General features: G+C 38.3%; 1 protein-coding gene across 4 annotated transcripts in view; it reads right to left on the bottom strand.

Annotated features, from left to right (window-relative positions):
- Positions 1–214: 214 nt before the first annotated feature.
- Positions 215–17,278, bottom strand: part of RASA3 (RAS p21 protein activator 3) — a 129,612-nt gene continuing 112,548 nt past the window's right edge. Inside the window, exons 15-25 of one of the 4 annotated variants that reach the window (XM_072933245.1) lie at positions 16,120–16,226; positions 15,419–15,496; positions 14,419–14,496; positions 13,771–13,844; positions 12,742–12,789; positions 10,035–10,150; positions 9,008–9,090; positions 5,411–5,622; positions 4,567–4,670; positions 2,633–2,816; positions 1,240–2,053 (exon numbers count right to left, since the gene is read on the bottom strand). In XM_072933245.1, the coding sequence (XP_072789346.1) occupies positions 1,978–2,053; positions 2,633–2,816; positions 4,567–4,670; positions 5,411–5,622; positions 9,008–9,090; positions 10,035–10,150; positions 12,742–12,789; positions 13,771–13,844; positions 14,419–14,496; positions 15,419–15,496; positions 16,120–16,226 (1,160 nt within the window). In that variant the 3' untranslated portion in view covers positions 1,240–1,977. Of the gene's footprint in view, positions 2,054–2,632; positions 2,817–4,566; positions 4,671–5,410; positions 5,623–9,007; positions 9,091–10,034; positions 10,151–12,741; positions 12,790–13,770; positions 13,845–14,418; positions 14,497–15,418; positions 15,497–16,119; positions 16,227–17,278 lie in introns of all 4 variants that reach the window. The other 3 variants (XM_072933249.1, XM_030279410.4, XM_030279399.4) reach the window with 3 other exon arrangements.

Here is a 17,278-nt window from a genome sequence, read left to right as displayed (position 1 = left end):
ATGCCCAGTCTGGTTCTCTGCAGAGTCCCACGGGTACAAACTGGTAAGAAAAGGGGGGGTGAGGTGGGGATGGGATCAGGAGCAAGGATGGGACTTAGCAGGTTATACTCACAAGGATCTTCATCCATGGCCCCCACTCTCAGCAGATGCTATGCCGAGAGGTATGCAGGTGGCCACAGTGAATTTAAAAAGACTCCAAACATGGACACAGTCCTCAGAAATAAACCATTTCTTTTAATTGGCAAGTAGAACACACATTAAAGGTCATTAGTATTTTAAAAACAATATTAAGTTACAAATACATGTTAAAAATTGCAGTTCATGGCAGCTAAAAGCTTGGAGTCCTAAATGCATCTTTGCAATACTTCATTACTTCCCTTTCCCCAGTCTGCTGGGTGAAGATGAATAAAAGGTCATTTATCATCTACTAGAAGGTGGTCTACTATATATATTTGAACAAAACCAAAACTTAATTCCTAAGAACATCACTAACGAACAGAGGCATTCAAAGTACTTTAGCCATCTTAAATCATGTCAGATGCAATGAGGACACAGTTAAGAATTATTCTTTAACACTTGAAGCAAAGACAGACATCTTCACGTTAAACTGATCAATGCTTTCCGATCCAACTCAGCTTAAAACCTGTACTAGCTTCTACCCCACAGAGGCCTAAAGTCCATCATGCAGGCTTCCAAGCCATCAAAGCTAGATGTTCGTATATCAGACTCTTACACAGAGAAAAATTATGGTGTACAGCTAAACAGCATACATAAATATGCATTGAATATTTAGAAGATCTTTACTCCTCTCCTTTTGTTGGTATTAGTGAGATACACAGCTCATTCCATTTTTACTATACTCATAGCATTAACAAGTTATCATTATGCATGTTAATACACTAAATATCATTTAACAAGTCTCTTTTAAAAAGTATTTAAAAACATTTTTGGAAAAGTAGAAATCTATTTTCCAGAAAAGCAAGTGGTACTAGTATAGCATGGACTCCAGTGCATAACATCCTTTCAGAGAAAACTCATCTTGACGGCTTTTGTGCCTGGGAATCAGCATATCTCAGCTGCCAGATTCATATTCTATTTGTCCTTCTCACTGTGGTGATAAAAGGTCATCAAAATCAGCTTACCTTGCCTTTCAGTTGGCAGACTTTCAAAGATTACCATTCACTGGACTGTGTAAGAGACACGTAACTTTGACATGAGTTCATTTCTTTCTTACTCCTATTTATGAGAGTCAGTTTTATTATACTGCTGAGATTGCATCTTCAAATCCAAAGTCTGCTGTATGTGCCTGGAGAAATGACTTTGTATCTCAAAAATATCGAGTACCATTCAGATTTGAATTTCTATTAAAAACTGTGCACAGTTAGCAAAAATTACACTGCTGTAAAAACAAAAGGCCTGCTCCTTGGCCTGCTCAGAATACATGCTACAATGTAGATTACACCAGAGGGACTTTTCTCTGCTTCTTTTCTAAATGCAGGCATTAAAAGTGAAGTGCTACTAAGCTTTTCCTAAGACAGCACACAGGGGGTGTGGCATAATATACATTAATCAGGAACAAAAAACAGTAACAAACAACCTTTCTAGAAAATGCTGCATATATTAGCAGCATGCTTGGTTTCTAAAACACAAGGAATTGCATGGGAGTTGTCAAGATGAAGTCCACACACCTCGATCATTGAACTGATCACTAGATTCCAAGAAACCAAAGCAAATTTAAAAATACACATGACAACTGCCTAGAAGGCAGGGTTTTATCATCTGTGAATAACCAGATGAATAAAGTGCATAGCAACTATTATAACAGTTTCTTGAAAAGAGAATACGTTTACCAAGTCTCAAAGTTTGTAAGCTTGACACTTATCCATACATTTTGCTACAAGTGTGGCTTCCCTTTTGTTTTGCTATTTAGCATCACTAATCAACCCTTCAGCACTGTCCTGTGATTTCCTTTGCACTTCATATGGAATGTGCTGAGATCTCTGACTGCTGCCTGATGTATGTCTGGAAGCTCTTGTCACCAATGGGATGTTCTCTAAAAGAGAAGAAAAATCCAGTATTACACATAGAGCCTTCTGTCCAGACATGAAAATGTCAGAACAGATAGTGGAACACACAAGAACTTTTTGCCTATGTTTGATTTTCAGAGTTGTAATTGTAGTGTTAATACTGCATTTTACTTGAGCTAGAACTGACTAAATTGATCCTCTCTTTTGTCAGTCATATGCAGAATGCTTTATGTGGACACAAACTACAGCATGTGGCTGTGTCAGCCACTCTTTCCATTTTTAACCAACACTCCAAGATAAGCTGGTAAACATGTGTCTCTTCTGTTATTAACTACTGCTCAGCTCACCAACATGGGTTCAAAATTTAATACCAACAGTATAACAAACCCACATTTAAATTTTATTAATTAAATTGCATTAAAAACAAGCATTAAAAATGAATTTCAATGCTTTAAAATATTGTGCTAGAACTCCTAAGCCACAGTGCTACTCTGTATGTATTTGCAGGACCTTTTTTGGACAAAATATGGTGAAAGCCAGAGGATAAGCAAGGAAAATACCACCTTCCAGGAGATTCCCCTGTTTGTACAACCCATTGTACTTACTGACTTCCATACTTTGTCTTCTTAAATTTATCCCTCTTATATTGAGCATGCTCCTGCTCTAAATTTCCAACACCTTCAATAATCAGCTTTAGTGTTTTGTATGTCTCCTTAGGGTCATCAATGATGAATGTAGAATACTCTTCTTCTTCAGGTCCATCATATACAGATTTGCTCCCACAGGCCTCTGGAGAAAAAAATAAAGTACAGGAATAGATATGAGGCAGGGGAAAAAGCAAGACAAGCAGACTAAAAATATTCAGTCTGAGCTTTATACAGTTTCTTGGTTTGCTTCTGTATGACCACCACAGAACTGTGGCTGACATCAACAGCAGAAGTTTTGCTGGGCTGTTGGGAGGCACAGAGGGTGTCCTATGCCCATTCCCTCCTCCTCATCTCGTATGGAAAGGGCAGCAAGCCTGGCATCTGCTCCTGGCTTGGTGGGAAGCTGTCCTTTGCTGCACAGGCAATGCTTTCATCTCAATTGCCACTATCTGCACCCCATGCACACATTTTGGAAACTCTTACACAGGCCTGCCTCTGCCACTGTGCTGCAGGGCTGGCCTGTACAAAGTCAAGTATTCACTTGTTGGGATAGATTCCACCTCCAGGTAGCAAGTATGGGCTGAATTTGAAAACATTACAGGCTGAAGTAGTCCTGTTTTACCACATTAACCCTAAAAGATTCATACAATAAACATAAGCAGAATATGCCATAACTACTGCCTGGCTGCCTGCTTCATGACATATCCAAAGGGGCAAGTTAAACTTCTATACCTTCTGATCTTACCAGAGAGCCTTCCTGACTAAGAGATCTGGACACTGACCACACATGATCATCCACAACACTGTTCCCATGTGATCTACTCCTGCACTGCAGCAGAGTGGGGAAGGAAGGAAGGGGAAGGAAGGAAGGAAGGGGAAGTATTTTACTTTGTCTCTCCTTCTAGCTTTACTGCTGTCCCAGTCTCAGCTTTCAAATTCCCTTCCCCTTGCTGCACTGCCTGTGCCAGACCTGTGTCCTTTTCTCCAGCACTGAAACTCGATGCTGGCTCTGGCAGAGAGGATTTGGAACAGGGGAAAACTGGGCACTGGTTCAGACAGCTCGGAAGTGGTGAGGATCTAGAGTTTGCAATTGCACAGCAGCCAGGAACAGATTAAAGTGCTTTCCAGTCTGTGTGTTTGACACTGCTGACTTATCTCATATTATAAAATAAAACCCTATTTAAAGATCAGTGCCACAGTGAAGGCTTCCCTGCCACTCCCTGTGCTAAACTGAGATTTCACGTCTGGCACTGTGTACACCGGATACTTCTCTTGGCATGCCTACTAGTTCCAACTTCCTCTGCTGTCTCTTCTTTCTTTTATCCTTTCCATCACATCTCTACTTCCCTCAGCTCCTGAAAGTTTCCCAGCCACTTTTCAACATTTCACAGGCATCCACAGGTCATCCTCAATGGGTAATTCTGAAAGAGCCTTTCAGAAGAAACCATTTGCATCTAGCCTGTTCTTAGGCTCTGAACCAGGGAATGTGCATGCACATGACTTCTGGTAACACAAAACCATATTCCATGAAACCTCAACTTTACTGGTGCAACTTCTTGTCAGGATCAGTAAACCTCTGGTTCTGTGCTGGCTCTGATTTGTCAATTCAGAGCCTCCAAGTAACGCTCTGTGCCTATGCTATTTTAGGATGATGTGGTTAAGACCGTATTTCAAACAACTGTTAGTACACAAAGAACTTTTTACAGACCATGAGACTGCAGCAAAAATAATACACACAACTGCCTCAAGACAGCAGAAGGGGAAACAAGTGGAATAAAGTCACTTGTTCTAGGATGTGATTTGCAAGGCTGGTCAAACCAGAACATACAACTTTTCATAGGCATTTCTGCCTTGGTAAGTGAATTGGAGATGTAATGATCTTTAATCCTCACCTTGCATTTTTTCCAATTTTGGCATATACAGGTTGAAAAGAGAGTAGATCCGCTCAGTTTCTCTGTCTCCATCTATATCCAGTTGTATATTTGCTGGCAGGCCTCTGTAAGGCATCAGGAAGAGAGGTAAAAGTTATATGCTAAACAGTGTATTACAGCACATAAAGCACTTAACAAGGAAAACAAAGTGAGTTTTTATGAAAGCCAATAGACTGTAACAGAGCTCAAAACCTTAAATTTTTTTCCCAAAAGAAGTCAAGGTAAAACTTCTTTATTCCTCTGTTTATCCAGCACCCTTCCACTGACTTCAAAGAGAAGACTGTATCAGTATCCAGACTAATTTTGGTGAATTAGTCAGCTACAACCAGATGGAGGAGCCAAAGCACTGAACTTCCAACTACCCAGGTCTTATATCCTAACTACCACTACAGTCTTGGGACTTCTCTCAGTTTAGATGAAAATTGCTTCCTACAAACCAGACAGTACATCTTTGTTGAAGAGAGAGCATGAGCAGCCCCCTGAAAAGATCAGTTCAGAATTAAATCTATCAGCAGATGAGTGCTTCAGGAATTTACAAACAGGATATTGAAGGGATTTTGAACATTTTTATTAATGACAGATGATCAAAACCAAAGTATTTTTAATCCCACAATCACTTCCTATCACCATCTCCAACTCTAAAGAGTCAACACTTCGATCCAGACATGAAGAATCAAGAATACCAACGGCCTTTGAACACCTGTACACCTGGCAAATCTTCATTAACTGTGCCCCTGCAAGTCACCCTGCAGAGACACAGGTAACCAAGGCAGTAGCTACACTAATGGCACATTAAACCCCTTACCCTGTGCAGGGTGTGCAGCCAGGGGTGTTGTCTGCAGTGGCTTTACAGCAAAGCCAGTGGCCATTGAGATAGGCCGAGGGATGGTAGACAGTGAGGCGCTTCTTGTTGCACTGGCTAACTTTGGTGAGGATATCGATCCAGTCCTTGGCCTCCACACAATTATTTGCTTGGATATACAGGACTCTCCTTTCAGGCTGGATCACCTGGAACATCTGCAAATAAACCACAGAATAAAGCACCAGAATGAATCGGTCAACCTAGGGCTAGACTCAAAGTGAAGATTTATTGCAGGAAAAACACAGCATACTAAAAGGATGGACCAATAAATATATTTCAACACAAAACCAAGCAGCAAATGTGCCCTTAAAAGAACAAGACCTTTCACCTGGTACAAGGAGTATGATACTATTCCTGTAGGAGATGATTTACAAATAACTAATATCAATTTGCTGCTTGGGTCTCAACAAGATTTGTTGTCAGCCTCGGGGAAACAATTCTAGTAATGCTGCAACTCCAAGTTTTGGAAGGCTGACAGAGGAACCCAGCACTGGCCTGAAAGGAAACGCTCGTCAGCAGAAGGCAGAAAAGAGAAAATTGAGAGTTTGGATCCAGCCTTAGTGACAGCTTTGCAGTAGTACTGCTATTTCTCTAGTCCTTTCAGTACCTGTTTCAGCATGACCATTGCCTTTTAGTAACTTCCATGCCTCTGTACCCAACTATAGCTGCTATTAGAAGATCACAGAAATATTGCTTCTCTCTGATTGACATCAGGTGGTTTAAATAATTACACATTGATTCTGTGTTACAGCTTGGCCACTGAAAATCTTAATTAAAGCTATTCAAAACAGCTTGCAACCTAGAAGGGTATTTATTTTCCTCCTCCTGAAGAAGGAAATTTGTGATGCACAGCCTTATTGGTTGATTATACTGATTGTGCATTGAAGATTACTAAGCTCAAGTTAGCAACCCTAGCTGCAAATTTTGGAAAGGTAATTTCCTCTAGCTTCTGCAAATACTTAATGCATTTTCTTCTCTCTTTCAGGTATGTCTGAATTATCTTTCTCCACTCTACTTCTTCATTTGATTATTCAAATTATTAGACATTACATTGCCCATATCATATGGAATACAATTTTCCAAACAGCTGGTTTCATTGTGCTGTTTTAAAAAGAAAACCAGAGAGGTACACACATACACACACAAAAAAAGCCCAACAAAAACCATACAAACCAAACAATAAGAACAAACCAGACTCAACAAAATTGAAATTTGCCTTTGTTTGTTACATAGACCTGAAATATTGGCTTGAATTCTCCACCTAGCTGGTTGGGAGAATCTTGCAGACCAGTACCAAGCACAGTCCTTTCCTCTTTTGTGACACTTTTAAATGTGCATCATGCCAAACTGCAAAGGGAAAACTCAAACAACCATTTCCCTGTATTTAGCAGGGAAGCACTATTGGTATCTCCCTAATGGTATCAGACAATGATTAGAAAGGCACAATACACCATGGCAGTGTAGGAGCTGCTTAGTGTGATCAGTCCAACAGTGTCAACTACACACCAGAGTCCTTTCAATAAAACTCTTCAGGGCATAACTGGCAACTTGAGTTTGGGATGGAAGGAATAAAAAGGAAGACAGGAACATGCAGTTCAACTCTCTATTAACATAGAGCTACAAGGAAAATAATTTTAATGTCCTGCTGGGCTAAATGGAGCCTCCTGCATTGCAACAAGAACGGATTTAAGGAGTATGCCTTTGTGTAAGAGGATATTAACCAAAGTGATCCAACATATGGCAACAGTTACTGAGAAGCCCACAACTAAGCCAAGAATTTCAAGTGGCTGCAAGACCTTTACACTACCAAAACCACCAGATGCCTCTCAAACAACACAGAAGACCCATAAAGTACTTAAAGCCACCCTCACATTCCCCAAACTGTGCTTAAGAACAACGAAGGCTATTGGCCTTACTGCCAGACAAGCAGGTTTAACATGAGTGAGAAAGAGACACTTGGTGCAATTCTGAGCACAGATACACTGAGAGTATTTATACAAAATGTGAATTTTTATCATACAAGCACCCACAAGGGAATATCCATTGCAAATACATCTGCTGTGGTGTTCTGAGAATTCTGATCTTGCTGCAGTAATCTATTTATGTATGGCAAGAAAAATAGGAATATATTAGCACAAGAAGATGGTAACATTATTTTCTACTGTTAATGGAAAGATTGAATCTTACTTTCTGGAATGGATGTAGTCACCTTTATTTCCCAGGTAATACTGAATTTAAGCAACCGAAATAGCACATGGCTTTTGATGTTAACAATAAAGGTATATTTTTCCGATTATGAATCTTCACAGTGTAGACATATTTTGAATGCTCAGTAGAGCTCAGTACACTCAGCATAAGTTAAAGAATTGTAGCTCACTCCTCTCTACAGTGAGTTTTAGCTCAACTGTGTGACTGCTTTCAGCTCAATCAAGTTAGTTTGCAGAGTGCAGCTGGCAACAGTTCATCACATGTTACAGCTGCCTTCTGATAGCCTAAATTATTCTGCAGCTTGGTTGGTTTTTGCCTGTGCAGTAGAGTTATAAACATCAGAGCAAACTATAGTACAGTTGAGATGCGTTTTAGAAGCTCTAGAAGTTTTAGCTGAGAGAGAGATGTTACCAAAATAATACCTAAAACTGGGAAATACTGAAGACCCCAGAATTGTATTTCACTTTTAACAAAGAGCTGTTTGAGGAACCTAATATCTAGGGCAGGATTGAGCATGGTGCTGCATGGTGCTCACAAGCAGTGTAGATGGCAGGAAAGTCTTAAAGGCAGAAAAAGATAAAAGTCACAATCATTTATACATGTAACTAAGTCTGTAGTAGATGCATGTTCAGAACTGGAAAAATACCTGAGGTCTTTTTTTGTTTAATTTTAAATACAAATTTTAAAGGACTGGACTCAGCTTTACAGGCAGAGATGTATGAAAAAGGTTCCCAACACTACTCAAACTGCTCAAGTCTGTTCTTACACAGTACAGAAGTTGGCAGTAGTGTTCCATGCATGAGAAATACAGCTGTATTTTATTCTCTAATGTGGCAACCAAAATGGAAAACCATACTACCACAGCACAGATGTTGTTTTGATACATAACCTAACCCAAATTAAATATACAAATCCATATATATATATATATGTACTTTCATGAACCAATAAAGAAACCTAACTGCTAATAAAGAAGTTGTGATCCTTCACAATTATAAGCAGCAAGTTCCTTCTCACCAGAGAGGCCTGGCAGAAAGGGCAGGGACTCGATCATCTTACCTGTGTGTGTGACCCTACAGAGCTGACAGCTGATCAGCAGTGCTCAGTACTGAGTGTGCTGCAGATCACGAAACCCAAAGACTGCTGACTGGGCTGTTAAGAATCTGAATGGGCTGTACTTTTGGAAATTCCTGCTACTATATACAGAACAAGCAGCTGTGGTTGTACATCTTTCAACAGAAATCCAATCCAGGTTACAGAAGGGAAAAAGGCGATTAGGCTGCTGGATCTGGAGCAGCCTAACAACTACATTAATGAAGATGACCTACTTACATTTTTCATTTTGAAGGATTCCTCCTCTAGTCTTTCCACTGCCAGAATGTTTTCGATTGGAATGCTACACAGAGGGTGATCACCTGCAAAACACACAGACACACAGATACTAAGCCACTTACAACTCATCTTCATTTTTTGCCCTTTTTCTAAGGGCTAATTCTATTTCTTTGAAGATCATTTTGACTGCATAAGAAAAGAGGGAAAAATCTTTCACTCGGCAGGCATGTGATTCTGTGATTCTGATTTGCTAGCACAGTCCTTAAGTATTATCTTAAGTACATTTCTGTTTTCAGCTGCACTACCTTAGACTAGCAAACCTCTTAGAAACTGATTACTGCAGCAGGACACGGTATATTTACTGCAAAGGTGACGATGAAAGAAATCATTCCTGTCAGCTGAACTGAACTAGTGGTGATGCAAGATGTCAAAGCCAAGTGTGAAATAATGACTGGCATGATCTGAACATACTTCCTTATCTTTCTTCCTCCCTATGTACTTTACATGATGGAAGGAAGTGGTATTTCTTGTGTACTACTGAACAGACAGGAACAATTTGCAAAAAGCAAAATCCTTGCTATTAGGCAACATTATGTGAACACATTTTTAAAGTTCAATTGCAGGTGAATCCTTGTCTACTGTATCCAATTGTGCCAACACTACAGAATTTATGAGCACATACTGAGATGCATCTGAGAATGTTCAATACAAACCCAAACTGCAGCTTGAGGTTTTTAAGTTTTGTTTCCTAGGACAATCTAGGTAACTGTGAAACCTACAGATGATGATAATAACTGATATTAGACAAATATTATCAAATACTTTGCTTACTTACAGGATATTATGCTCTCCAAAAAGCTTCTCTAACTGTCAATACAGACGCTAAAAAAAGAGCAAGAACATACAGGCTGACAGACATGCCTGCACTGTGTCTTCTACAATTTCAGATCTAGATCTCAGTCTTCTACTCCTACACAATCCTTATGTTTAATCTTTGCTTCAACATATCAAAACAAGACTGGCAAACCTTTGTTACCTTTGCTTTTCTGATAGGTAAACTCATGGTTTGTCAGGCGAAACCATCTCTTCTTGAAGTTTTTCATGCCAAATCGTTTTCTTCCTTGTGCTCTCTTGATCATGAACCTAGTAAACAGGGCACCAATTGTTACTGTACATGCTTATGTATGTAGATTTACACATATATGTGTATAGACATGGATATATGTCATAGCACTTGCAAAGCTTTAGGAGGTGACACAGTGTTTTCTAATTACTGAGGTCTTTTCTTGGCAAGGAAAAGTGTCACATTTGGACAGGTTTAGTGCATCAATTAGTTAGGTCTGTCCCTTTCCCAGATCTAGATGAGGGGCAAGACATGTAACTTGACTTTTAGTTAGTTAACTGAGCTGCAGTTTGTGCCCTTTCTGCAGTTGCAAATCCAGCTAAATGGTTTCCTAGTGCAGCAGAAAAAAGACAAAACACAGTTAGTACTGCTCCAAGCTTGACCTGTTGACTCTACAAGCTTTTTTTTTTTTAAGCTGTGAGAAAGCTCAAAAAGTTTAGACTATGTTTAATAATTAAAAGGCAGGTATAAAACCTCCGGAGCACAGGGACTGTACCCTTACATGCTTTAATCACGCTCAAGCTGTAGAAACAAAATCAGGATGTTTCATAGCCTCATTTGCAATTGCACACAGATACTGCAGTTGAAATGCAATTTCAGTAACATACAAAGGGATCTCATGGCTGGAAGGTAGATCACCCCCACCCCTTTTACAGCAGATTAGGGGTGTTCATTTAGTCAGTTGTCAGTTTTAATTAATTTCAAATTTGAATGAATTTATTGTGAAATTTGTTTACTGGGAAACTGTGATGCATCCACCACTTTCCTTACCACTAAATCAATCCAAAAACTTCAGTGTGACTTTGGTGACTTCAACTGCTGAGCATCACTTTTGTTAGATAAAAATGTGTCTGCATATGCAATAGAGAATTGATAGCATCTACTCTACACATTACATTAACTATTGTGCCAAATACAGAACTGCATAACGGAGTGAGTAAAAACTACTTACTACAGAGTAGTTTTTATTATGTAGGAAGGCACTATACAGCACAAAGAGCACACAGACAACAGCGAATGATCTGGTTTAAGATTTTTCAATAGCAGAACTAAAATGCTTAGAACAGCTAATACTGTTTCTTGCTTCTGGTATCTTCAGTCATAAACAACTACAATACATCTGACCAAACCACAGGTCTGTTTAAAGCTCAAGCAGAAACCCAAGTTCTTTCAGACTTTAACTATTTTGTAACTAGCTGGGCTGGTGCCTGCTGCTCATTCCAAGCTGTGTGGGCAAAAGCTGACAAAGACTGTCTACAGCAGCAGATTTTTTTTTAACTGGTTATAGTTACACATCTCTCATTCTTAAAATGGTCAGACAGTTCTGTCTTGGTCCTTATTCTTTGAATACTTGAGGAATATTTAATAGCACCATGTGATTCAGGTCATCACCAGGCCCATTGGCAGTAGGCCTCATAATTCTAGGTTAAGGCAAATTTCAAAGGAAGAACTGATACCCTTGGGCAGGACAACATGTTCTTCAAGTTAGTTTCTAATCCTTCTCATGCCAGCTTAAAGATGACTTAAAATTGCAAACTCCTACAGAGCCTCCCTTCTTTGAAAAAGGCAAACTCCATATGGCAGGGCTAAGAGCACATTTCAAATTAAATTCTTCATAGGTGACAGTCAAGAGAAAAATGTGCTTTTATTTTCCAGAGATAGGTGACTAGCATTCAAAATCACAGAAGTTATAAGGCCAACTTCTTCATTTCTAGCAATTGCAGAATGTATGAGAAGTCAGAACAAATACAAGCACACAGGGAGAAGAAGTCCAAGATTAAATTCATTTCAGTACAAGGTGGTTGGAGATACTCTTTCTTCTCATGTTTATGGTAGACCTGAATCTGGATCTGCCTTAGCTTTGCTAGGAAGTATTGACATGCCCTTTTCACCAACAAAAAAAAATAGTTCTCCTTTTCATTCTCTTCCTTTTGGAAAGAACCAGGCAGGCAGCTGTTAAGCAGTGATGGCATGATTGATATCAGCAAACCCAAGTGCCAATGATTAATCTTTTCAATCAAAAGTCCTTATGATATAGCTTTCCATTTGATACTCTTAATAGAGGCAAAGATAGATTAAAAACACAAAAGCAAGCAAACATATTGCAAAGGCAAATAGAAACCCCACTAAACAACCAGTCAGGCTGGAGAAGAATCAAGTCAAAGGCTGTGAGAAGTCCCACAACAAAACATGGTAATAATGCAAAATGTAAAAAAAAAAAAAAAAAAAAAAAAAAAATAGACTGCTGAAGGCCATTTCTTAACCTTGAGAATAATTTACATGAATACTAATTAAGAAGTGCCTAGAAAATGCATGGTCCTTCATCACTTTCGGTAAGTTCTTCCTGATGCATACATTGCTTCTTAGTGCCCTTCCTATAAATAGAAATACTTTATTCTCTATTTACTGCAGGTTTTTGTTTTAAGGAAAATAAAAGGTCAACATCAAGAAATTGGTAGCTAAATGTTCTCTGCTGGGTTTACACAGGCATTTCAGGATGGTTAAATAGAATACTTCCTCCCCAAAGTTAAGTCAGACAAATCTACTGCTGCAAAGGACATGCTGTCAGCCAGTAGCTACAGCAAAGCAGCAACTGCCTCTACCATCTTACCTGCATGAACTATTACCATCAACTTTCTTTACTGTTAGTTTAAGAGTCCTTACAACAGCAGCCACAGGCCGAGCAAGAAAAGACAGAAAAAAATCAGACAGGAGCAAAAGAAAGACAGAGGCAAAAAAAATGTTTTACAGTTAGAGGGTAAATGTTACAGACGATAAACTTCAGTTGAAAACCAAAAGGATGATAAATGTACAGAACTAAATTGCTTCTAAGGACAGAGGTTTATCAGAGAAGTGAACTGTTAAGGTTAAATAGAAGAGGTAGTCATATTTTCACTGACAATGTAGTTTTTGAATTACTTAAAGTGACTATGAAGGCTTACTTTCAAATAGTATTTCAGTTTACTGAGCTCTGATAAATTTGGATTTTTTTACTTTCTTCCTCCTATCTCTAAGAAGCTGTTTCTACAGCGCACTTAGAGAGGATCTTAACAGCCCAGTTTTGTAACAAAAAATGTCAACAATTGGTATCTGAAACTAAGACAGCATATGGAACATACTTTCCAAAAAAAGAAAGGTACTAAAACTATAAACTGCTCCAAGCACATGTCAAATTTTCCTCAAAATGGTCACGATAACAGTTAGCATATGTATCTCATAGGGCAGCAAAAGCAAATTCCATTTGTAGGCTTTGCTCTCATTAAGTTATTCAGTATCTGTCTTCAGTCTTCCACTGTCTTCATAGTGGAATGTTACAGCTTTTCTTCACTAGAGTTCAGGAAGACCCCAGCTTGATTTTAATACAATGCTGAGTTTATTTTGCCTCAGATGAGCTAATTAAGTTCTACAGACTTTTTTTTCTCCACTTATTTCAAAACACATTTATATTAAGATGTTTGCATCAAATAAAAATATGTTCAAATCAGCTATAGCAACCACAAAGAACAGAAATTGCAACCCAAGAATTCTCCTACATTCCTCTCTGATTGCAGGAATGGAACAGGGGTGGCAGAAAGAGATGGCTGCCTTAGAATGGTAGTGAGCACATGAGTAGATGGGTTTGTTGCACATGCATACTTACCCTTCTTTAAGCAATATAGGCTGCTCTATGCTCTTGTGATCTCTTCTTCCTGAAGATGAAATTAGATCTAGAAACTAAAAGGTGAACAAAAAGCAGATGTAAAAATGACAGGACCACACTAGCCAAATTAAAATCTTTCAGCATTTGCATAGCACAGAGCTATGAGAGTATTTGTAAAAGTAGTTAAACAGAAGGTAATGGCAAAAGCTCGAGGAATCTGGGAAATCTCCTGGGCTGTAACCTAAAAATAGCAAAAATGCTCTTAAGCAGCAGAACTGCAGATGCCCAATACTTCTTGTGCTTCTCTTTTGTTATATGGATATTTCACTTCCTTTTGGACTAATTTTTGGACTAATTTTCATCACAGATCTGAAGCATTCTACAACGTACACACATCTTAAAAGCTCTAAGTAGCAGATTGTTAATCCAACCTATTTATTAACTAGAACTAGATGCCAAAAAATTTTACTATTGACGTGTCAATTTAATAATTGATGTGATAATTTAATAAAAGTTTCTTGAATATTAGTTATCAGGAGTCTGCTTTTCTCAACACACTTCCTGGTTTACAAACAGTATGTATTGTTTTCTAGGATTCAACTTCAACAGCACAGCAGGATTTTTATAACCTTCACATGTATTACTTACATTTTTTACTGCATCTGCATATTTCTGTTCATTGAAATAGTCATAAAACGTGGCCATGTAAGATTCCTTGAAATTGGCCTGAAATACAAAGCCAAAAACATGCATATCATCATACAGTTTATACAGAAAATATTATTGTTAATAGCAGTTAGTCAGGAGGAAAGCCACTGCAGATAGACAGGGGTTTTTTCTGGCCAGAAGTAAAATAAGCAAAGTGCTACTTTCATGTTATACAGCACACATTCAGTAGTACCAAACTTTTATTTCAGAGAGGCAGCAGAATGCGTTTCATATGTTCAGTTACTACAGTTAACAATGCATTCTTCAAATGCTTCAAAATTCTGCTTTGGCTTTAAATTTTTCTCCTGACAAGAAGTGTAAGAAAAATAATTCCGCTGTCTTGAAGGATTCATAACTGAGGTACACAGCCACCGCACCTACAGTTGCCTTTGTGAATCCTAACAAGACCCCAACCACCCCAAATTACCACCAGCTACAGCAGTGTGGTGCCTTAGGTATACTTATTTCAATCAAACATCCAGAGTTATGGACATCTAGCTCTAATCTCACCACTGACAGAAAACGGAACTTGTATGAAAAGGAAAGTATAGCCCTTCCCCTTATTGGGTGACTTTTCTCAGTTGAGTTTTAAAATGCATAATCAATCTATTAAGCCCTGTAGAGCTGCTGATCATGTATCACAGACAAGTAGAGAACTTCACAGGTTCTCCTGATCATTGTCTTTCTTCCAAAGGAAGGAATTAAGAGCTCTGAAACAAACTTCTGTATTGGTCAAACAATTTTGCTTTACTGAAATCTAGTTCAGATTAAGATAGATTTAGTTTTCCTCTAAACGTGAGAGGCTTATAATCAAAGACAACCAGTTTTGCATGAGCCTAATGCAACTCAAGCATTTCAAAGGCTTAATTACAACTAAGGATAAAAGACTTAAAAAATCACTTTCTTAAATTAAGTCATTAAATGATAATAACATACTTACAGATTTAGATTTTGATAAGCTGCCTAGTGTTTGAATGGTTTTAGAGATAAGTGTCAAAGTTCGAGAAGTCTGAGGATCCTAGGAAAGAGAAAAATATTATATGGAGTAGCTATCTAAAATAATGAATAGAGGAAGGTAAACTATATTTCTTCTTTCTTGTTTCACTTGCAGAAGAGTAACAAAAATTAGAGAAGACCCATAATAAAACACCACAGGCAAAAAGTTGCTTTTATATTAAAAGGTTTTTGGCTTGTAAGCTGTCATACTCCATAGCTTCAGAGATCCAAAGGTAATCACAAGACAAAAACAAGGCTGTCCATGGTCTCTCCACTCCCAATAGAACAACTATTCGAACCTGATATATGTTGTTTAACATCCAAAATATTTCCAACACTGCTGCCAATCAAGCCAGCATTAATGTGATGAGGCAAGAATGAAGCAATGGCCCTTTTTTCCACAATAGCTTAGACCATCTACCTTTTTTGTCCTTAAATTTCACTCTTCCTCCAATATCTCCCAAGTTCTTCAATAAAAAGTCATTCAACATATGCTTCATATCCAAGACAGATATAATATATCTTTGCACTTACAAAGGTACTTTTCCTAAAGGCTATTAAAAGAACTGAAGAAATCATCTCAATAGAGAGACTCTGGTGACAGAACCATAAACACAGCTAGGAAAAAACTGATACAGTACTTACTGGATGGTGTGGAGTAAGCTGAAAGAGGTTTGGAGAAAGAATGGCAGGAGCAAAGAACCTCAGGAAAATAAAGCTGCTGACAGCTGTGTACCTTACATCTAGGTCACCTATTAAAAAAAAAAGACCTCTACTCAGCATTTCAATAATCCTTCCTGAAAAGCCTCATGAAATTATCAGAGCCTTGAGAGAGCTAACTCGAGCACGTGCTGGATAATGTATGTATTTGCGAGTTACAGGACTAACTGATGACAGAGGATTTGGAGCCAGAGATCAGCTAGCCAAAGAAATGTCAATGAGAGCCTCTTTAAAAAATAACCACGTTCATAACATAAGCTGCAAGAACACCATTCACTTTTCCACCACACAGGGAATTTCATAGACATCTGCTATTCCATATATGCACTGAAGTATGATGAATAATTTACTTAGTTTATGAAACGTTCAGCACAGAGGCCAAGTCTCAGTTACCTGCTTATAGCCCTAAGCACAAATGTTGCATGGGCTCCTAATGTATCTATTGCAGTTGGTAGTTATGGAAAATACATTTTACTTATTTATTGAAACATAAGATAAAGAGCATGACAGCAGAGTCAGTGACCTTTGGCTTGAGCTTGCCTACTCCAAAATGACTGTTTAAAAGCTGAACTTGTATTACTCTCTCTAAAACTTTCCTACTCCAATCTGCTTCCCTCCATGAAAATACATAGCTTGGTTGTTTTGCTTAATTCTGGCTTTATGTTGCCCACTTACTCTCACAGAGACAAAACAAATAAGAGGGACTGGAAAGAACTGTCTCTTGATAGCCAGAAAACTTTTGCAGCACATGGGCTCCTAGAGCAGTAAGCTTGCAGCGACTTCAATTTATAGACTGGCTTTTATTACGGATTGACATACAAGCAGAAAATAATTCCACTACATGGAATCTGCAGAATGAGCCATTACAAAATCATGAACATTTGAAAATTGAGTATGCTTTGCAAATACTGAACCTATAAAAGATTATCATAATGATCTTTTTAAATGCTGTTTTCCTTAGAAAGTTGTTTAAGAAAAAAACTCCAATCATCATCAAAAATCATGTTCTTTTGTGGAATGAATAGATGATGAGAAAACAGCATTAACATACTGCAAACATTACTTTGGATATGCTGCTGTTCAC

Source organism: Taeniopygia guttata, chromosome 1 (genome assembly GCF_048771995.1).
Source record: "Taeniopygia guttata chromosome 1, bTaeGut7.mat, whole genome shotgun sequence".
Lineage (NCBI taxonomy): Eukaryota > Metazoa > Chordata > Aves > Passeriformes > Estrildidae > Taeniopygia > Taeniopygia guttata.
This window is presented reverse-complemented; position numbering and strand designations above follow the sequence as displayed.